Source organism: Schistocerca piceifrons, chromosome 5 (assembly GCF_021461385.2).
Source record: "Schistocerca piceifrons isolate TAMUIC-IGC-003096 chromosome 5, iqSchPice1.1, whole genome shotgun sequence".
NCBI lineage: Eukaryota > Metazoa > Arthropoda > Insecta > Orthoptera > Acrididae > Schistocerca > Schistocerca piceifrons.
In genome coordinates, this window is record NC_060142.1 from 473,340,626 (window position 1) to 473,364,138 (window position 23,513).

Here is a 23,513-nt window from a genome sequence, read left to right on the forward strand (position 1 = left end):
AAAAGTTAAAAATCTTTTTAGTTTATTTTTCCAAACTGAAGCTAAAAAATAGCTCAGAAGTGTGTATGTGTTAATCATGACTGATAGTATTTTGAGGAAGGTTTTTATTTCAAATAATTTCATATCTCTAGTGCTAGTAGGTTTTGATTACATTTTATTTATTTTCCCTTTTGTTACAACATTTTCACAAATACTCTCATTTACAGAGGTCTACAATGTTTTATCAAATCATCAGAAAACCAAAATATTATTTTAGTTTTTTTAGATGTCTTTTGTGGAAATTGAGGGAAACGTTTCACGTGGGAAAAATATATCTAAAACCAAAGATGATGTAACCTACCAAAAGAAAGCGTTGGTATGTTGATAGACACACAAACAAACACACACACAAAATTCAAGCTTTCACAACCCACGGTTGCTTCATCAGGAAAGAGGGAAGGAGAGGGAAAGACAAAAGGATGTGGGTTTTAAGGGAGAGGGTAAGGAGTCATTCCAATCCCAGGAGCGGAAAGACTTACCTTGGGGGAAAAAAGGACAGGTATACACACACGCGCGCACAAAAACACACACACACACACACACACACACACACACATATATATATATATATCCATCCGCACAAATGTAAAGGCAAAGAGTTTGGGCAGAGATGTCAGTCGAGGTGGAAGTACAGAGGCAGAGATGTTGTTGAATGACAGATGAGGTATGAGCGGCGGCAACTTGAAATTAGCGGAGGTTATGGCCTGGTGGCTAACAGGAAGAGAGGATATACTGAAGGGCAAGTTCCCATCTCCGGAGTTCTGATAGGTTGGTGTTAGTGGGAAGTATCCAGATAACCCGAACAGTGTAACACTGTGCCAAGATGTGCTGGCCGTGCACCAAGGCATGTTTAGTCACAGGGTGATCCACATTACCAACAAACACTGTCTGCCTGTGTCCATTCATGTGAATGGACAGTTTGTTGCTGGTCATTCCCACACAGAAAGCTTCACAGTGTAGGCAGGTCAGTTGGTAAATCACGTGGGTGCTTTCACACGTGGCTCTGCCTTTGACCGTGTACACCTTCCGGGTTACAGGACTGGAATAGGTGGTGGTGGGAGGATGCACGGGACATGTTTTACACCAGGGGCAGTTACAAGGGTAGGAGCCGGAGGGTAGGTAAGGTGGTTTGGGGATTTCATAGGGATGAACTAAGAGGTTACGAAGGTTAGTTGGACGGTGGAAAGACACTCTTGGTGGAGTGGGGAGGATTTCATAAAGGATGGATCTCATTTCAGGGCAGGATTTGAGGAAGTCGTATCCCCGCTGGAGAGCCACATTCAGAGTCTGATCCAGTCCCGGAAAGTATCCTGTCACAAGTGGGGCACTTTTGGGGTTCTCCTGTGGGAGGTTCTGGGTTTGAGGAGATGAGGAAGTGGCTCTGGTTATTTGCTTCTGTACCAGGTCGGGAGGGTAGTTGCGGGTTGCGAAAGCTGTTTTCAGGTTGTTGGTGTAATGGTTCAGGGATTCAGAACTCCAAGAAGGCTTCCTCTAAGCGACCCATAAATAGGTTGGCGTACGAGGGGGCCATCCTGGTACCCATGGCTCTTCCCTTTAATTGTTGGTATGTCTGGCCTTCGAAAGTGAAGAAGTTGTGAGTCAGGATGAAGCTGGCTAAGGTAATGAGGAAAGAGGTTTTAGGTAGGGTGGCAGATGATCGGAGTGAAAGGAAGTGCTCCATCGCAGCGAGGCCCTGGGCGTGCGGAATATTTGTGTATAAGGAAGTGGCATCAATGGTTACAACGATGGTTTCCGGGGGTAACAGATTGGGTAAAGATTCCAGGCGTTCGAGAAAGTGGTTGGTGTCTTTGATGAAGGATGGGAGACTGCATGTAATGGGTTGAAGGTGTTGATCTACGTAGGCAGAGATACATTCGGTGGGGGCTTGGTAACCAGCTACAATGGGGCGGCCGGGATGATTGGGTTTGTGAATTGTAGGAAGTAGGTAGAAGGTACGGGTGCGGAGTGTCGGTGGGGTTTTTCCCACGTGGAATGTTAAGTGGGAAAAAAATTTTTCTTGGTTTGGAAGTAAGTTACGTATTATTGAGTATATATATGCAGGATAAAATTGTATGGTAGATTATGGTAAAAAGAAGAAGGTGAATACAAAGTGAAACTGCTTGCACAAACAAAAAGAGAAAGTAAGATGACAGAAGCAACAGTGACAATAACAAACGTAATTGTTCGGTTCAAATTAATGATATGAATATAATAGAGGGAAACATTCCACGTGGGAAAAATATATCTAAAAACAAAGATGATGTAACTTACCAAACTAAAGCATTGGTAAGTTGATAGAAACAATAACAAACACACACACACACACACACACACAGATATATATATACAAATTTCAAGCTTTCGCAACCCACGGTTGCTTCATCAGGAAAGAGGGAAGGAGAGGGATAGACGAAAGGATGTGGGTTTTAAGGGAGAGGGTAAGGAGTCATTTCAATCTCGGGAGCGGAAAGACTTACCTTAGGGGGAAAAAGGGACAGGTATACACTCGCGCGCGCGCACACACACACATATTCATCCGCACATATACAGGCACATAATTTTTTTTTTTCAGAGTACTTTGAAATAATGCTGTGAAACATTCACTCTTGACCTTTATGATTTGAGATGAAATCACCAATACAGATGGAATGCTGTTTAAAAACTGAAGGAAGCAAGTGGGCTCAAACAACATTTACACTGCTTCATGTTTACCACTAGACTATGAACATATATGGCAGCAAAATACTTCCTGCAGAAGACAATGCTTCCTCAGCTCAAGCAGAATACACCTCCTCCAGAAACTCCTATATGCTAGTACCTGCAAATAGCCTGACACTGGATTCTGAGAGGCAATCTAATTTACTGCTGTCTTTAGAGAACAATTTGGTCTTGTCCCTGCAGCATCCAGGATTTATATAAACTGCATTTGGCAATGTGAGTGAAAATCATTAATATGATGTACATAAAAATTTCATAACTTAAAGGCAGTTGGTTGTGTTGAAGAGATCCTTAAAACTATTTGTCAGCAGTGAATGTGTGATGCGTGCTCACACTACAATAACATGAACATCGTGAATTCTTAATCTTACAGCCTTGAAATAATAAACAACACCTACTGGTGGTTCTTATTAAGTATATCACTTCTTGCAGTATTACTTAACAGTATCAGTTTATTACATTTTGCACAATGAATTCTTTTTTATTATTTTCTATTTAGCAATTTGTACAGAAATTGAATGACAGATCAGATGCTCCAAAAGCAACAGGAAATTGCCCAGCAGCAAAATTTCTAGATAGGGATTAAGAAAGAATACAGGGCAGGGATGAGAGGCAGGGGGAGGGTAGTAAAGGAGAAGGCAGAGAGAGAAGGAAAGGATACAGAAATCTTGTGCATTATTGGCAACTGTGCTTGAATAGCTCACCTTTAGACACTTGCTTTGTATCTCTTTCCACTCTTTCTGTTAGTGTTCCAGTCTTCTCTGTAGATTTTCCATTAGCAGCTTTCTGAAAGGATATCAAGACTCTTCGTTATTACCTTGTGACAACACAATTCTGCTTCTAATATCACATATTTATTTTCTCTCTAGCACAATCCTGGAAAGAAATACAATCTCCAGTTGCCTCCCACACGCCGTTGTCCCACCATCATTAATGCACCTTTCTCCAGTGCATAAAGCTATCTTTTCGAGTTTCCCATTTTCAACATTGACAAATCACAGCTATCTGTATGCACCATTTCTTCTTCTATCTTCAAAGTTATTCCCACCAACATTAATTCTTTGTGAACTTTGAACTAACCAGACAAGGAAAGGAATGATAATTCTATCTTTTAAGCATATCTAACATAAAAATGAGAGGTGGGCAATGGAAAACCAATAACAATAATAACAGATCGCTACTCACCCAAGCAGAAGTGGTGTTGAGCAGCAGAGAGGCACATTAAAATAGATTGTTTGAAAATACTAGCTTTCAGACAAAGTCCTTCGTCAGATCACACACACACACACACACACACACACACACACACACACACACACATATATTCATAAATGAACAACATATACATAGCCATGGAATATTTGCAGTTTGTACGTAAACCACAAATATTTGACATACATCGAAATAATGCAACTCAAAACCACAAAGATTGATGCCGCTGAGGTTTGAAATATTTGAAATTGAATAGCATTGTTGGAGCCACCAGAACTGCTACTGAACAACCAAATGGATTTTTTTCTCGCCATTTCTGGATACTGACAGAGTAGTTAAAGAGAAACAGGGTCAATATCTCCCCCTCCCGATCCACCACACACTCTGTGTTGACCAGTTACATAATTTGTACTGAAAAATCTGTTCTTTAATGCTGTGTTAATTACTTAAACAAGCATGACACATTGTTGTGTAAGTAACATTATTGTTAATACTGTATTGTGAGGAACTCCATATTTAAACAGTAATCCATTTTAACCCATTTACAATAATATGCAGTACGAATATCTCATAACATCATTTAATCTCTTTGTTGCTTATTACACAGTCTTCTTGTAGTTTGAATTACGACTTAATTTCTTTGTCAGTTGTAGATTATGTATCGTAGAATGCAGAACACATGAATAACCTCACCAAAAACTAAAACTTTGGTAGCTTTCAGGCAAATCATTTAACAAGCCACACACACACACACACACACACACACACACACACACACACACACACACACACACACACACCTACACCTTTGTAGCTACATTGTGAGATGGCAGTTTGGCAGTTGGACAGTGATGAAGGGGTGGCTGGGGTAGGGTGGATAGGGGAAAAAGAGGTAGGCAGTGGGAGGAGGGATTGAGGATGGGTAGCCATTGGCTACAAGGGAGGCAATAAGTGTGCAGAAAAGGAAAGCAGGAGCGAGGGGGCAACAGATTCAGTGAATATGCATGCAAGACACAGACACTGGAGCTGGTGAGTTCATGTGGCACATAATGAAGATAATGTGGAGATGTGGATTGTGTGGGGGTGACAAAGCAAGGGAAGTGGAAACTATTGAGTAGAGGGTACGGGGGAAGCGGGTTAGTGGTGACTGAGGCCTATAGAGTTACAGGAGCGAAGGATGTGTTGCAAGTGTGACTCTCATCTGCAAAGTTAATAAAAGATGGTTTTGGAGGAAAGGATACAGATGGCACAGGGCGTGAAGCAGTTATTTAACATGACCATGTCACACTCAGCAGTATGTTGTGTCAGTGGATGGTTCATTGTGTTTTGACCAGAGTTTAGTGGTAGCCATCCACTTCTGGTGGACAGCTGGTTGGTGGTCATGCCCACTAAAAATGCTACACAGAAACTACAGCAGAGCTGGCGTATGACACAGCTGCTTGCATAAGTGACCCCTTCACCAAGGCTTCATCAATCATCTTGCCGAGAAACAAGGATCCTTCCCCACCCCTCCTTATGTGATATTCTGTCACTTGCCTAATATATACAATATCCAAATCCATCTCTACGTCACTCCCAACCTCTTGCCACAGGGGTCATGTCCCTGTGGAAGAACTGTCTGAGTCACCCACAAGTACAACCTACGCTAGTAGTGTCACAGGTTCATCTTATGCCATCAGAGACAGATCCATCTGTGAAAACAGCCACGTTATTCGCAATTTCTGTGTGGCATTTTCTGTGGGTAAGACAGGTGTAAGGAAACACGAGAATTTTACTGTGGCTGAAAAGCATGAATTCTTTGACAGACTTTTTAATCTCATGAATATTCCTCTTACATTTGAAGATAAAACTCTCTTGCACAGAGGATTAAACTATAATTCCAAACTTACATTAGGACAGAAAGACATAAAGAGAACTATAGCAGAGGTCAAACCCACATGTAATATGGCAAGGCTTCCCACTCAAAGAGAATAACCTAGCAGTCAAAGTCATCAACAAATTAAAAACACAGTTACAGTCCAGAAAGTAACCATAAAAATGAAAGTAAGAAGTAAGAAGTTGAAGAGGCATACGTGTTCATCACCATAGCAGATAAAGACAACATTGTCATAATTATGAATGGCGAAGACCATCTAAATAAAACTGAAAAATTTTTCTTCAAAAACAGAATTAACAACATGGCTAAAGATACAACAAGAAAGTTTCACACACATTAAAATGCAAAATTCACAGCTGCTATTTTCTGTTTTATGACAAAGAAAAAGAGTGATATAAAGGCACGAGTCCACTAATGCCAGACGCACCCAGGCAGACAACACTTCACAAAAATAACAAATCCATGCGGCTAATATCTAACACGAGTCAAGTCTTAAATGCTCTGAAATGTGTTATAGAAGCACAAAGGTTAAAATGCTAAACATGTTTTATGAGTACTATAGATTAAAAAATTAATACAAGTTTGTGAACAAAGTTAAGGATACAGTCATACCAGCTGATTTCACCTTCACCTACCTACATGTGGTGAACTTGTGCACTATATAGAAGAGATGTTGAGTCGCAGGTAGGCAAAACAAAAAGAGTGTTAAATAAGTAAGCTTTCAGCCAAAAGGCATCTTCTAAATTAGACCCCCCCCCCCCCCCCCCACATACACACGCAAGCATACTTCATGTCCACATGATCGCTACCATCGGCAGCTTGGACCAGAATGCGACTGTCACATGAATAGCAATCTGGAGTGAGGCAGTAAGACGGAGGGATGGCAGGGTATGGGTGGGTGGAGAGAAACACATGAATAGCAATCTGGAGTGAGGCAGTAAGACGGAGGGATGGCAGGGTATGGGTGGGTGGAGAGAAAAGCACTGTCTGGTGAGATGTGCAGGGATTACATGGCATGTTGAGATTGCCAGGTGCAGCGACAGGACATGGGGTGTGGGGTAAAAAATAGGGAGTGCAGAAAGAGGGGAGCAGGGAAGGGGAAACGATGAGTGAATGCACTGCAGAGGGTGGTGCCCAATGAAGGTGAAGGAATGTGAACAGAGGAGGTTATAAGAAAGAGCGGGCGGAAACTGTTGGCTGAAGAGTGTAGGGACAGTTGGTTACCATGGGCTGAAGCCAGGACAATTTCAGGAGTGGAGAACCATTGAAATAAAGCATGATATGTTCAGCTGCATGTTGTGTACTGGGTGGTCAACTTTGTTCTTGGCCGCAGTTTGGTAGTGGTTATAGATTTTGGTGGACAGTTGGTTGGTTGTCGTACTGACAAAAAGCTGTGCAGTTATTTCAGTGACTTGGTATATGACATGACTGCTCTCACAGGTGGCCCTGCCTCTGATGAGGCATGATAAGCCTGTGATAGGACTGGAGTAGGATGTGCTGGATGGGTGTCTGGGCAGGTCTTTTGCATGGGTCTTCCACAGGGATATGACACCTGTGGCAAGGAGTTGAGAGTGATGCAGGGTTATTTGTGAGTGACCTATGTTCCCTGAGGACGTACACACACAAGTGAAAGATGGCCATGTCTCTTGAAAACATTTGATGTAGTAGAAACAGTCCACTGTGTGCACCCTGATCTGTGATCTGCACAGATGGTGTGTAGGCAGTGACATAACTCAGCCTTTGGTGTCAGATATTTTGTACACATTTAATAGTGTTGATATCATATTATGCACTTTCTTTATGATTTCATATTTAGCTGCAATGTTTGGGATTGATGATCTAGAAAAGTGTGGCACAGTTGGATTCACCATCCAATTCTTAATGTTCAAAATGAAGGATACAAATTATGGTTGGTTGTTTTTGGGGAATGAGACCAGACAGCGAGGTCATCTGTCTCATCGGATTAGGGAAGGACGGGGAAGGAAGTCGGCCGTGCCCTTTGAAAGGAACCATCCCGGCATGATACAAATTATAAAGCTTCCTCAATTGTGGATAAATTTTTCTTGGTAGTAGGTACACAAAGGAAATAATTTTATGACGACCTGGTATTCTAGTTTATTCATTTGAATAAAACATTTACAGCACAAATGCTTCAAAGAGTTATACTGACAAAACCGGTCTGCATATCAAGTTGACACTAGACATTACTGCGCAACAAGTTTCATTCGTATCAGTGCCATCTCACTGTCATTGTACTAATGTCATCTATTGTATCATTTACACATGGGATGAGGCATGGAACATTTTGAGCCACTATCTTTCTACACACTGAAGAAATTAATAACTTATTTATACCTTATCAAAAGTCACGAGGGGTTCATTAATTATTGGCCAACAGTTTCAACAATCTTATTAACCACTAAAACGTAAATAGATTAGATAAAAAAATCTACTCATGAAGCGGTGGCAGGAGAAAACACACACACACACACACACACACACACACACACACACACACACACACACACACACACACAAGATTCAACTTTTACAAGCTTTCGGAGCCAGAGGCTCCTACTTCTGCCAGAAGAGATGAAGGGGAAGGAAGAGGGGTGAAAGAAAAGGACTGGAGAGGTTTAGTGAAAGGGATACAGTTCAGTTCAGAAAAGTCACCCAGACTTATTGGTTGGGGACTGCACCGGACGAGATTTGAAAACCTGAGAGCTTAAAGGTGGAAGACAGTAAAATGCAAGACAAGTGATTACTACTAAAACATCGTGCACAAGTTAAAAAGAGTGAAAAGCTAAGTGCACTGTATATAACAGAGCCGGGAAGGGGAGACGGCGAAAAATAGACAGGTCAGAAAATGAAGGATGTACAAAACTAAAATGGAATGAAGAAAGCAGTAGTTACTATGAAGAAATGCTGAGACATAATGAATTAACGTAAATTAATGCCAGGTGTGTGGCGAGAACCAAGGACTTGTTGTAGTGCTAGTTCTTACCTGAAGAGTTCTCAGAATCTGATGTCTGGGGGAAGAATACAGATGACACACGTGGTGAAACAGGCACCGAGGTCATGACTGACATGTTGTAGAGCATGCTGTGCAACAGGATATTGTGTGTTGCTGGTATACACCCTCTGTCTATGCCGATTCATCCTGACTGATAACTGCGTGGTAGTCATGCCGATGTAAAATGCCGAACAGTGTTTACATAACAGCTGGTAAATGACGTGTTACTTCCAAGGTGGCTCTCCCTCTGATAGTATATGTTTCACCAGTTACAGGGAGGGCGCATAGGGCAAGTCTTACAGCAGGGATGGTCATAGGGGCAGGACCTATAGGGTGGGGAGATGGCTGCAGAGGGCGCATAGGATCTGACAAGGATATTGCAGGGCTTGGGAGGGCAAAGCTATTCTATGTGTGATGGGCAAAATCTCAGACAGAATGGATCTTATTTCAGGGCATGATTCTGGGAAGTCACGGCCTTGTCGAAGTAACTGATTAATACATTCGAGACCAGGATAATACTGGGTGACAAGTGGTGTGCTCTGAACAGATTTTTGGAGGGATCAGATGTACCAGGATTGGATGTGATGGCTCAGGAAATCTGCTTTTGAACTAAGTTGTTGGGATAATTACACCCAGTGAGAGCTAAGATGAGAGTGGTGGCATATTGCTGTAAAGAGACTGCATCTAAAACAAATATGTTTGCCTAGAATGACAAGGATGCATGGGAGAGAGCGTGTGACATGGAAAGGATGGCAACTGTCAAAATGTAAGTACTGTTGTTTGTCAGTATGTTTGAAGTGGACGAAGTGTGTAGGTGGCATTTGGTGAGGATGAGATCTAAATCAAAGAGAATGGCACGGGATTAGGAATAGGACCATGTTAAATTTAACTGAGAGAAGGTATTTAGGGATTCCCGGAATTTTAACAGGTCAGCTTCACCATGAGTTCATACGGCAAAGATGTCATCAATGTATTCGGATAAAGTTTGGTGGAAAAAACTTTTATATAGACGACTTTTGGTGGATGGTGTAGCAAATGTGAACTGGTAGTGCTGATCTGCATTTTGAGATTTAGAAATATTCGTTTCAAACTGAAACTGTTGTAGGCACAAATCTGCAGAAGTTTGGCACTCTTCATGTGTCTCACAAAATTCATTGGATATTAGAGTGCTACTGTACCTCAGATAGCATTGTCAGAGACCTTACTGACACATGCTACTCCATAGGGCATCAATATTCTTGCCTCAGTGCAAACATAATAAGGATTAGTGGATTGAGGGAACTTAGGCAATGGCTTTAGGGTAAGGGCACACCCAGCTATTCTGTGACCCGACCATGACACTTGAAGTTCGATAAACAACATGAAGACCTGAAACACAACTGTTACTACTGCTATATACTTAGGCAGAATAAGGACCAAACCACAAGGTGATTAACCCCTTATTTGTGGAACACGTCCACTGAAAACAATATTGATAATGAAAGTATCTGTTCAAGCATTTTAAAGTACTGTGTGGAAAATAGTAGGACAGAGATGTCCATAACACTGACAATGTTAAAAAATAAAATCAATTTCAGAATATGTAAAAAGAGGTACAAAACTGGACCGGTGTGTACATGAGACGCAGATGGGGGCCCTTCAGGGCTCATCTTTAATACAAATGGAATTTGCAGAATCATTTACAGAATGTCTACAGAAGAAGATAATTCCCCAAAACAGGAACGCGGCTGTAGTTGTTCTACTACACAAGAAAGGAGGCAGGAAACTTACAAATCTCTCAATCTAATCCCAATAATGAGCAGGGTATTTACTAACTGTATAGAAGGAAAAATCTGGATCAGTGTGAGTAGAACTCACGCACCAACTATTCCATACAAACTTAATTAAGTTTATAGATAGTTCATCTATCCCAAGAATCAGGACTTTACATGACTTTCACCTGCCATCGGTATCGGTACTGGGCCCCATCTTAACTTCCTCAGTAAACACAGTTGCTAGCCCCCTTTTGCTACCTTTTCTCACTCTAAATGATAAGTTTACCCCATAATTGATTTCTGCTGACAGCACCTGATACCTCTCTATCTAAATATCTTAACTCCTCTCCTTCTAACTTCATATTTTTTTCCTTACTCTTGTTTACAACACATATAACATCACCTTGTACACATACTTCTCATGCTTATGTATCTTGCTTCTACTTACTGATACACAGAGCTTATCCTTTACTTACTTATAATTACTAGGTTTAGACAATACAAAAGATCTTATTCCATGTATTTCTTGTGAATACACAAGGATAATGTTAGCACTTTGTCTCTTGCAATTCAAATTTATTCCTCATGGATCTACTCACTGTTGAATACTACTTATCAAACCATCTCATTCTGTTAACTTTTAAGATCTTGCTTCTTATTTGGCTATGCATATTAGCATGCCCTCAGTTTGTCTTAGCTTCCCTCTCCTATGTGGACTCTTCTCCCCTACAGCGTGTGGTGTGACTAACATATGTTACTTACTTAACAAAACGTCTGTTAATCTATTGTTATCGTCATATGTAAAATACTCACCAGTGCTATCTTATTGTTGTAATAGAAGGTATAATTTTAATAAAAGATAATAAGATAGTCAGTGTAGATAGAAACTGTTAACAAGGAAACTAAGATAGAAACATGGAAGCAATTGATCTCAGACGGCCAGTGGTTATCAATCCACCAAATCTGCAAATGGTACAAACTCTCCTGGGGCCTTAAATCTTTTAATCATATCTATATTATATAAGCCTTTAGCCTGCCTTGTTTCAGGGTCCATTAGATATATTGCACCTATAAGATACCTCATAGCAAAATCTGTCTTTTTGATATCCTCCCACGTGCTTGGTAAAGATCTAGAAAATACTCACAAAAAATAGGTGGGGGTGAACTTTTCCATCAGGTTTGAACTCCAGAAAACGCTTTGATAAATTTATATTACTTCCCCAATTGTAACTCCTCTAATAAACGAATTGATAACCACTGTTATTTATGCCTGCCTTCTTATGGATTCCCTGCTTAGTACTGTCAATAGCCTCCCATAATCTTGTTAATACTTTTTTATGTTCTTCCTTAGAAAGAGTGTTAAGCATTTCTACTTTCTCTTGTACAGTAGAATTTACAAATTTGCGTAACCATTCCTCAAAATTAAATAATGTTTCAGGTGTGTTAATTATTTCTCTAAATTCTTTGAATTGTTCTAAAACAGTTATATGCTATTGTACCTCCTAGATTTGCTCTTTAACCTCGTTTAAGACTCTTAACGACAAATCAATCTGCTTTGTTAATTTTACCATTTACTTTCTTGAATTGTTCTTTTACTTTCTTGCCAACTAAATCACATTGATAACTGATCTTTTCCTTCAATTTCTGAAGCAACTGGGTCAAAGTACTTGCAATGTTAGTTAATTTAGCTTCCATTTCCTGTCTGACATTTCTTTGTTACCTCTAAGTTTACTTATTATTTCATATTTTCTACCTTAACAGACAGTTCATTACTTTTAGACCCTACTTTGTCAGATAGTTCCTTTCTAGTGTCAGACAGTTTCTTATTTGTTGAATCTACTTTGCCAGATAATTTCTTAAAATCAGAATTAATTTCATCAGGCATTTGTTGTAATAAATCTTTAAGCCATTCTGAAGACTCTGCAGCCATTTTTCTTGTAATGGCTAGCATACAAAGCAAATATACTCTATTATTTACCCTCTATTACTCTAGTAGAAGGTTACTGCACAGTTTTCTCAAACCTGGCAACACTAAAACACTGTGTCACCATCTTGATGAAAAAAAATCTTCAAAGTGAATTTCTGTATTTTATGAACAGCTCACCTTTTCCAATTAACTGTACTCTCGTCGTGTAGCTGAAGCAACCATGTGTATGCGGCAATGTACTGCTATGATCTATCTGCCAAGTGCAGCCGATGTATCAAACACAGTAATAGGTGGACTGCATTGTCCCATACATCAGCACCCCTGCAGCATTGTTCAGTTACTACAGTGTCCACATCAATGTCAGGATTCAAAATCTTCTACTCCGAACCAACCGAAAAATTATTTTCCTCCAAACCCATTGAGAAATTACTCTGTCTTGGTTAAAAGATTCTTTTATTCACATGTTGACATCATTTACTTGAGATGCAAATTTGACTGAAGTTGCCATAATATTAATACCACAACTGTATAAGTATGATCTATTCTCAGATTTTGTGCACTGTTCTGATATTTCCTTTCACTTTTTTCTTAACATATTGTTACTGAGTTTGGACAATATAGTTACATCAGTTCACTTGTAGTTTCTCCTCTTGTTTAATCCTTGCTGCTCTTAGCAACACCACAATTTATCACTCGAATTTCAAGATTTTTGCAAATTTATATTTCTCTATTTCCTTCCTTTTTCTCCAATGCTGCACGACCTGTACACTGGGAGCCAAATTAAATGTTTTTCTTATTGGTTTAGGGTTTTATGTAGTTGCTGGCTCACTCCTTGTAGCTGAAGATGAGACAGCGCTCTTCATGAAATCTGACAATATCTGACATATTTACATTTTTCTTTGAATCCAGTTGCTGTAGTTGGCTCTCTTGAAGCAGAATTCCTGCTAATCAGTGCCTCTGAAATTCCGTGTGTAGCTGAGGAAAGGCTTGACTTCTTCACATTCTGCAGCTTTTATTAGCACAAAAGAAGATAACTTCTACTCTCACGGAAAAGCATATTTCACTATTTTCCTTTTACAAACAGATATTTCCTTGAATGAGTGTACAGATCATTAGAGTGACTCATGAATTAGAGTAGAACACAACTTCTTATACGACGTATGCCCCATAGGCTCAACATGCCATTCGAGACTACAATACACTTTATTTGTCCAAAACCATCTTGTCTTTTGTTTACATTCTTGGAGAGCGTGGTTGCTCTTTGATGGTCAAGTCACAACACTAAAATGTTTAATGTCTGCACATACAAAAACAAACACCCGCACACGGTATATGTTTCGTGACTTACTCAGTGCTTAATTTTATTCTGTCAAGATCATCTTTCCTTGTGCTAAACAACAAGTGTGAAATATCATTTGCACAAACATCATGTAACACTTCAGTTGTATGCATGAATGAAGGTCACTGATGGCTTGGAAGTGTTCTGGATGTTAGTGAATATACCAAAGGGGCTACAATTAGCTTCTTGTAGCCATACCCCAAGAAACCCAATGTCTTTACTGTGGACAATAAACACATTCTTCAAAAGGCAACAGGCCGAATGTTATGTCCTTTCACCAAAAGATGTAGTGTTATATCCTACTACCCAGTATTGAGGCATGGTAAGTGCTGATGAGACATTTATCATTGCATTTGTTTGGGTAAAATTTATACCTGTTTGCCATGCATTCCAGAAATGTTTGGCTGGGATGTTTATATCATGTCACACATCATTAACATCAGAGGTCACAGTCTGTTACCTCGCAAAATACAAATGCTTGCTATTGGCCTGGTTCATGCAGCTACCTTGCTATCACACTATCAATTGAACAGTTAATGTGTTTTTCAGTACTTTTTTTTTTAGAGTTTGCATTCAATTTATATTGCTTTTTTGTACCACTTAGAAGTAGATATTAAAATATACCCCTAATCAAAATGTCATTCCAACTTGATTTTTTTTTTGCTGTGTTTTGTAGCGCTGGGGAGCGAGTGCCAGGTCATCAGCATTGTGAAGCCTAGTGTAGGGTTGTCCCAGGTGACTGACAGCATAGGGGAGTTATGTAAGAATTTTACGAAGGAGGGTCAGGTAGTGATAGAGGGTGGAGCAGGGAACAGTCTTGATAGGGACGGGGAATATGACGTAGGTGGTGTGCTGGTAAAGATAGCTATTCAAACTGGTGGCACTATGCACTTCTTGCAACTGTTTCAGCATTATGATCGGCCTCATCTTAATGCGGCTGTTAGGTGCATTAACATTGGGGAGGGTGCTGATGACAGAGGGCATGGGTCACATCTCGGTGGTGCCATTTGGGTCTATCAGTAGATCAGGTTTCACAATGCATGACCTGCACCTCAATAGGTATGGGAAGTGGAGTCTGGCAAAGCTTATAGGTGACAGTGTAGTGGTAGTTGATGTTAAGAGTTGCAACTTTTTTAGAGTGAAGTCAGCTGCTTAACAGAAGTCCCTCTAACTAAGGGCTCACCTCCAGAGGACGTAATGTCTCCATCAAAATATAAAGAGGTTAATACCTACTAATAAAGTCAGTGAACTCCTTATAGATGTTGACTGAAATTATTGGTATATCAGAGCACCACTTAAATAATTTGACAATTCAGAGGCTTCCTTTACCAGGATACAGATTTAACTGATTGTTTTTCAAGGAGTTCCTTGTGGGGTGGAGGTGTGGCAATGAACATAAACAGTATTCCATTTGTTCCATAGACATATCATGACACTATACTGAATAGATACTTGAAAGTTGTGCAGGGGCAGTTGTATTAGTGAAACGAAACTTCAAATTGTTATTGTTTATAGGTCCCCTAACTCTGACTTCAGAGTATTTGTGCTCAAGCTAAAAGGGGTTCTTGATTCACTTTGTAGAAAGTACGAGAAATTAGTTATATGTGGTGACTTCAGCATAAATTTTGCACATAATGGTGCAAGAAAGAGGATTTTGGCAGATCTCCGAAATTCATATGATCTGATGCAGAGTGTTTTTTTCCAACTAGGGTGCAGGGAAAAAGGAGCACAGCCATAGACAATATTTTTATTTATTCCTCATTAATAGCTGGGCATTCTGTTAGTAAAAGGGTAAATGGCCTTTCAGACAATGATGCACAAATTTTAAAACTAAAAGGCTTTTGTACTGAAACGAATGTCACATATAATTACAAACTATGTAGCAAAGTTAATCCAACAGCAATGGAGAGTTTTTTTAAACCATGTCAAGGAACAAGAGTGGCAGGATGTTTATAGTGCCGGTAACATAGATGATAAATATGATGCTTTCCTTAAAACATTTCTCATGCTCTTTGAGATTTGCTTTCATTTGAAACTTTCTAATTGGGGTACTAGCAGTAATAGGCAGCCCGGGTGGCTGACTAGTGGGATAAGGATATCATGTAGAACAAAGCGGGAATTATATCAAAATGTTAGAAGTAGTCACAATCAAGTATTTTAAGGTGCTTAAAAATGTTATTAGGAAGGCAAAGAGTATGTGGTATGCAAATAGAAGAGCTGATTCACAAGATAAAAATAAAACCATATGGTCAGTTGTGAAAGAATTGTCTGGTCAGCAGCACAAGGTCGACGATATAAAGTCAGTTTGTAGTAAAAATATTTCAGTACTGATAAATCAGATATATGTACAGTATTTAGCAATCATTTTCTGAGCATTGCTGGTGAATTAATTAAAAATTTAGTTTCTGCAGGGAATCATATAACACTCTTGGCAAGTGCCTTTCCAAGATTGATGTCTGAAATACTTCTGCGTGATACAGACAAGGGAGAGATTGAGTCAATGATTAAATCACTGAAGACTAAGGACTCTCACGTATATGATGGACTGCCTAGCAGAATATTAAAGTACTGTGCTGCACACGTTAGCCATGTATTTAGGAATGATCAGTTTCCTGAATGATTAAAGTACTCAGTAGTAAAGCCGCTTTATAAAAAGGGAGAAAGGGATAATGTAGACAATTTTAGACCGATTAAAGTACACAGTAGTAAAGCCACTTTATAAAAAGGGAGAAAGGGATAATGTAGACAATTTTATACCTATTTCTATGCCATCAGTGTTTGCTAAAGTTATTGAAAAGGCTGTGAATATAAAAATAATTGATCGTTTTATATCACATAATTTGCTCTCAAATGTACAGTTTGACTTTTGAAGTCGTTTAAGAACTGAAAATGCTATATTCTCTTTTCTCTGTGAGGTACTGGATAGGTCAAAAAAAGGTTTTGAATGCTAGGCATATTTTTTTATTTAACTAAGACACTTGATTGTGTCGATCACAAAATATTGCTCAAGAAGTTGGACCATTACAGAATACGGGGAGTAGCACACAATTGGTTCACCCTTTACTTTAGCAACAGACAGCAAAAAGTCATTATTCACAATGTTGGGAATGGCTGTGATGTGGGGTCTGAGTGGGCTACAGTCAAGTGGAGGGTGCCCCAGGGATCAGAGTTGGGGCCGCTCCTGTTCCTTATTTATATAAATGATATGCCCTCTAGTATTACGGGTAACTCTAAAACATTTCTGTTTGCTGATGACACTAGCTTGGCAGTTGTGTGCAACATTGGCTCGGTTTCAAATAGTGCAGTTCATGACCTAAGTTCATGGCCTGTAGAAAATAAACTAATGCTAAATCACAGTAAGATTCAGTTTTTACAGTTTCTAACACACAATTCAACAAAACCTGACATTTTAATTTCACAGAATGGGCATATGATTAGTGCAACTGAACAGTTCAATTTTCTAAGTGTTCAGATAGATAGTAAACTGTTGTGGAAAGCCCACATTCAGGATCTTGTTCAAAGACTTAATGCTGCCATTTTTACTATTTGAGCAGTATCTGAAGTGAGTGATCATTCGACACGAAAATTAGTCTACTTTGCTTATTTTCATTCACTTACGTCATATGGTATTATATTTTGGGGTAACTCTTTCCATTCTAAAAGGATATTTTTGGCTCAGAAATGGGCAGTTCAGGCAAAAAGTGGTGTAAGTTCACGAACCTCTTGTCAACCCCTGTTCGCGAGTCTGGGTATTTTGACATTGGCCTCTCAATATATATATTCCTTAATGTCATTTCTTGTTAACGATATCAGTTAATTCTCAAGTATAAGCAGCTTTCACTCAGTTAATACTTGGCAGAAATCAAACTTGCATTTGGATCGGACTTCCTAAACTCTTGTGCAGAAAAGTGTGCAGTATACTGCTGCTTCCATTTTCAATAAGCTACAACTTGAATTCAAAAATCTTAGTAGTAATCCACGCGCTTTCAAATTGAAACTGAAGAGTTTCCTCATGGGTCACTACTTCTATTCTGTCGAGGAGTTCCCTGAAAAATTCAGCTGATTCTTGTTGTATTGTTGATTGCATTTACTTAAACTTATGGAATGACTTTTTTCGGGTTCATAAACATTTTATTTTTATCTGTTACTGCTTTTATGTTGTAATTTCATGTACTGATGTGTTCCATCACCTTGGAGATTTGCTCCTCAATTTGGTCCAACGGAACTTGACGTGTAAACAAATAGAATAAATGAAAAAGCAAATATATTTTTTCAGAAATTTTGAAGATGACAAGTTTTGAGATATTTGAGATCAAAGGACAAGATCACTGATCTTAATTATGTACCTTGTTTGAATATGAGCACGCTTGATATCATTTCAAAACTTGTTCCAAAATTACCTGATTCACAATTGTATCTCTATCAGAATATAAGTTACAGCCGTTTTTCTCAGTAGTGTTTGTCAAATTTTCTGCACATTTTTAGAACCATGACTGGCCATTATGTTGTCGAACTTGAGCTGCAATTCTGAAAATTTGAATTTTTCATAGTCTTGAGATATGCAATAAACATACCAAATTTGATGAAAATCGGAGATGGTCCGGTTGGCAATGTTTTGATTTGGTATGGGATGACTCTCTCTCTAAATTTTCCCAACAGACCATTGCCTTCCCTCCAACGATCCCCATTTGCATTCCCAAAGCAATAGATAGAACAATGGCTGAGAGAAGCTGTGCACATTACTAAGGAATGCAAACAAACCGCTCATTAGTGTCACCAGAGGGACACTTAGGATCAGATGAGCTGCCATTCCTTTTCTCTGAATCACCTATTGCTCCTTCCGTAAAAGGATCAGGCTCTTTGAATCAATTCTTGGTTCAATCCTTCCATTAAACCCAGAACCAATCAGTACTAGGGACTATGGTACAGATTGTGAACTTCAATGAAAGTGTGACCCAGTTTAATCTCCTGAACCATATGTGCAAGCCGTTGGATTGATTCAAACACAACCTTGTAGCTCAAACAACAACCGTTTCTTCCAATATTTGCCAAACTCTGTAGTTAGTAGTATCCTATTCCCTCTATGCCTGCTGGAACGGACTTTTTGGCATTATGAATAAGTCATCCAGGCTGTACATTCAAATTGATGATGTTTAATAGGCCCTACCCTTTTACATTCACCTCCCTTTGGGTCACAGCGGATTTCCCAATGGGTGAAGTACGTTTCTATCACTCAATTAATGTTTCAGTAGTAGGAAAAGCACCTCAATCTTGTTTGTTAGAAGGATGTGTGAAATACAGTCAGTGCTCCTTGGTCCATGTCACCCCTGCATAAGACTCTTAGAACTACCACTGACTCACTACCCCAGTCAAGAAAAAAGCTGGAGACAGAGACTGTGCTACCCATCAGAAAATAATATCCACAACAGATGAGAGTAGTTGAGGTACCTTTGGTATCTCTGGTGCTTGTTTCTTGATAAACATCCCAACACCCGTTATCAGCTTCCAATCAAGTGAGAGTAGTCAGGACAATTTTCAGCCAATTAAAACAGTTTGCTGGATCGAGACGTGAACTCAGGTTCTTCACTTTTTGTGGGCAAAGGCAAAGTTCCCCTCAGTTCAAGTCTCATTCCAGCACACAGTTTTAATCTGCCAGGAAATTTCGTATCAGTACATGTACTGCATCAGAGTGGAAAATTCATTTTGGAAACATAGTCATGCAAAAAACCATCGGTCATAGCTTTTACTAAGCGAACTCGCTGAAGACGTACTTTGAGCTGTTTGAGGGTTATGACATGTTGGACAGAGTTTATGGTGCATCCTTGTTAGAAAAGATCAACTACACAAACAACCTCTGCATCCCAGAATACTGTAGCCATAACCCGCCCTGCCAATTACACAGTTTTGAACTTTTTCTGCTTCAGTAAGTTTCTGTGATGTCACCCCCACTGACTGCCTCTTTTATTCTGGTTAAAAAAATGAATCCAATTTGTCTCCAGTCACAATTTTTTCCAGAAGCTTCTCTCTCTCCGAACGGAAGCGAAGCATGAGTTGGGATGCAATTCTCTCTCTCTCTCTCTCTATTCTGGTTGGTAACATTCTTGGCACGTAAGTTTCACAAACCTTTCAAGTATACCAGCTGTTGAATACTCGTCATCATGCTGTCTATACTGAGAGAGGCAATGTGACACAAATCTGCAGTCACCCGGCAATCACCAAGAATGATGTCATCAACTTGCTCAATGTTGTGTGGAGTTACTGCAGTCACCAGCCTTCTGCTCCGTGTTTCATCAGTTAATGATGTTTGCCCTTCAGCTTCATTACAGAGATGAACCCATCGTCTAACAGTGCTGATATCCACTGTTGAATCATCGTACATGTTTTTCGTTCTTTCATGAATGCGAACAGACATTTCATCTTCTGCAGTCACGAATTTTATCGCAGAACACTGACTAATACGAACTTCATTGTTTTCGCTTGGTTTGGGTATTAGCTTGTCTGCAGACTGGATGTGTGTGTATCAAGACTGCACACTGGGCTATCACAGTTTGTTTACTTCTTGAAGTCCATGTATGCTTGCTCGACACAACTTCATTGAATATATGATTGTCTATGTTATTAATTATAGAATACAGAGCTGTCCCTGCTATTCAGTTCCAGTCTCTCTTCTTCTTTGCGCCTTTTTGGAAAGGTCTTTGATGTACAGCAACATGTACGCTGCATATTTTCATATTACGAAAGTATAATTGTGGATTCCACCAAATACCGCATGTTACTTTCCGAAGCAATGAAACCGAGATTATGATGCACTTTTGTAAGCCAGTCACAGCTCATGTCACATGATCTCGGCAGCCGATGACAGCGGATATTCAGAGTATAGGATACGTGATGTAGTCAGCCAATAGCAACATCACTGTTAAGTAGTGTGAACACACAAAGAGGAAAAGTTAATGGTTTAAATTAATATACATAGTAGTGCTACAAGAAAAGCAATGCTTTCACATATAATATTTGTCTCGAAGATTTGTAGGGACGTAGAACCACTGCCCCCCCCCCCCCCCCCCCAATATTGCTACCATATCGCAGCGAGAACAACTGTATCTCTGCCAGATCAGTTCTCTGTAGTATGCGCTCTAAGCTTCACACATTGTGTATATGCTGCGAGAGTAAAAGTATTCAGGATTTGATGATTCAACTTGATTTTGACAGGGAAGTTAAAACAGTTTAGGTCTAATCTGCCACTGTCCGCACCGAAACCGAGTTTATTGTGTGGTATCACTCTCTGTATACCTAGTAAAGCCAACCAATGCCCTTAAATAGTGCAAGTCCCTTTACCAGTTTTTTGTTAGACACAATTTCTTCAGGTCTAGTTGTTCCAATGATTCTGTATCTTTTGCTCTCCAATGCCTTGCATTCAAAGATTAGGTTTGATGCAGTTTCTTCACCCTCATCACAGATCCTACATGTAGAGTCGTCTTCCATTATACCCACTGTGTGTAGGTGTTTTTTGAAATTCCCATGGCCGGTCATCAGTCCAGTCATGAGTTTGATCCCATTGCTGTTCAATCCCAGAATTACAGAGCTTCTTTTAAAACATGGCATTGGTATCATTACCTTACCATGTTTTTGTTTATGGACCTTGGTCCAATATTCTACGTGCTGTTTCCTAAGTCAGTTCCGTAGTTCTAGTTTGATCATAGCCTTGGTGATTGTCAGGACAGGTTCCAGTCCAATAAATTGAGTCATTGCCCCCATCCTGGCCAATCTGTTGGCTTGTTCATTGCCAAAGATCCCTGAGTGTCCAGGGAGCCAGACTAGGTTTACCCTACTGCTTCCCCCTAGCTCCACCAGAGCCCTGTGGCATTCTGCAGCAATCTTAGATCTCGTTGCAGGAGCTGCCAGTGATTTCAGGACTGCCTGGCTGTCTGAATAGATGTAGATGCTACTGTCCTTGTCGCACCTACACCTATTCTCCTCCACACATGCCCTGATTGCAGTAATTTCAGCTTGGAATACCGACACCAGTTTTCCTAGAGAGATGATGCCCTCCAGTTGCGGCTGAACACCGTACACCATTGCCCCAAAGCCTTGGTCTGATTTTGATCCATTGTTGAACCAAACAATGTCCCCCGTACAGTGTTGAACTGTTTTTTTTTCCCACTCTCCTTGCTTCTGATTATTATATTGTAAGGCTTGTTGAAGGAGTTATTATATAGTTGGCCATCATTTCCCCAGCCATTCCTATATTTACCTCACTCACTATATTAGTGTGTGATTCTGGATATCCCAATGAGATCCAGTTTTTACCAGCTTTAAGTCTGTACGCCCCAGCTGCTGCCTCCATCTTGACCCAGAGGTGTAGTGGAGGCATGTCCAGCATGGCTTCTATTCCAGCGGTTGGTGTACTGCTAATTCCACCTGTTATGGCTAAGCAGGCCAGTCTTTGCACCTTAGCAAGCTCCTTAGCTGCAACCTGCTGTTCTACCTTCTTCCACCACAATGCGGACCTGTAGGAAATCCTAGGTCTAACCACCATGGTGTATATCCAGTGCATACCTCTGGGGCTTAGGCCCCAGTTTTACCACAAGCCCTTCTGGTACTCACTAGAGTACTTTTCACCTTGGAGCAGCTGCTCTTAGTGTGAGGGGTCCATGTTAGTTTCTCATCTAAGGTTACCTCTAGATATTTCACTATACCCTTCACAGGTAGAGTTTCATTGAAGTGCTTTAGATTCCAACTTGAGTGTTGGATATGCCTTTTCATGAATGGCACCACAACGGTCTTCTTAGGATTAACCCTTAGATCCTGTTTAATGCACCAGTCTTGCACAATGTACAATCCTCCTTATGCCATATTTCTAACTGTATCAGTAAATCTGCTAAGTATTTCTGTGAGGTCACCTGCATATCCTTGGCAAAAGCATTGTCTGGAATTTAGTTCCTCAATGAGTTCGTTCATCACTAGATTCCACAATAAAGGGGACAGGGCTGCTCCTTGTGGGCAACCACTGGTGGTGTTAATTACCATCTTTTCATTCATTGTGGTAGCCTCTACCTTCCTTCCACTAAGCATGGCCCTGGCCGCCTACATATAGTGGTTCCTAGGTCATGTACCTCTGCTGGCTTTACCATGGAATCAAAGGTCATGTTACTGAACGCCCCTTCGATATCCAGGAAGATGCAGAGGGCTATTTCTTGGAAGTGAAGTGCTTTCTCCACCCTCTCAACGAGTTGATGGAGAGCTCTCTCACATGATTTACCTGGTTGATATGCGTGTTGGTTTGAATGAAGAGGGGCCCCTAATTAGCCTCCTCTCCCAAACGTATGCCTTAACCAGTTTTTTCCAATGTTTTGAGAATGAAGGAGGACGGACTGATTGGTCTCATAGTCTTGGCCTTGGTATGATCAGTTCTCCTTGGCTTTGGAATGAAGACAATCTTCACTGCCCTCCAAGCAATGGGAATGATTCCTACTGCTAGGCTAACCCTCAATAACCTGCATAGGACTCTTATCAGATTCTCTCCTGCCTGTTGCAGGAGAGCTGGAAGGATTCAATCTGGGCCAGGTGACTTGAATGGCTGGAATGTTCCCACTGCCCATTGGATTTTATTAAAGTCCACACACTCCTTGGCCGAT

The 23,513-nt window shown here is 40.2% G+C and overlaps 1 protein-coding gene across 1 annotated transcript in view; it reads right to left on the reverse strand.

The window, feature by feature from the left end:
* LOC124798038 (mitotic checkpoint serine/threonine-protein kinase BUB1-like) overlaps positions 1-23,513 on the reverse strand; it is a 232,625-nt gene that overhangs the window by 149,591 nt on the left and 59,521 nt on the right. The window contains exon 5 of the mRNA XM_047261258.1: positions 3,462-3,543. Coding sequence (XP_047117214.1) covers positions 3,462-3,543 — 82 coding nt within the window. The remainder of the gene's footprint in view (positions 1-3,461; positions 3,544-23,513) is intronic.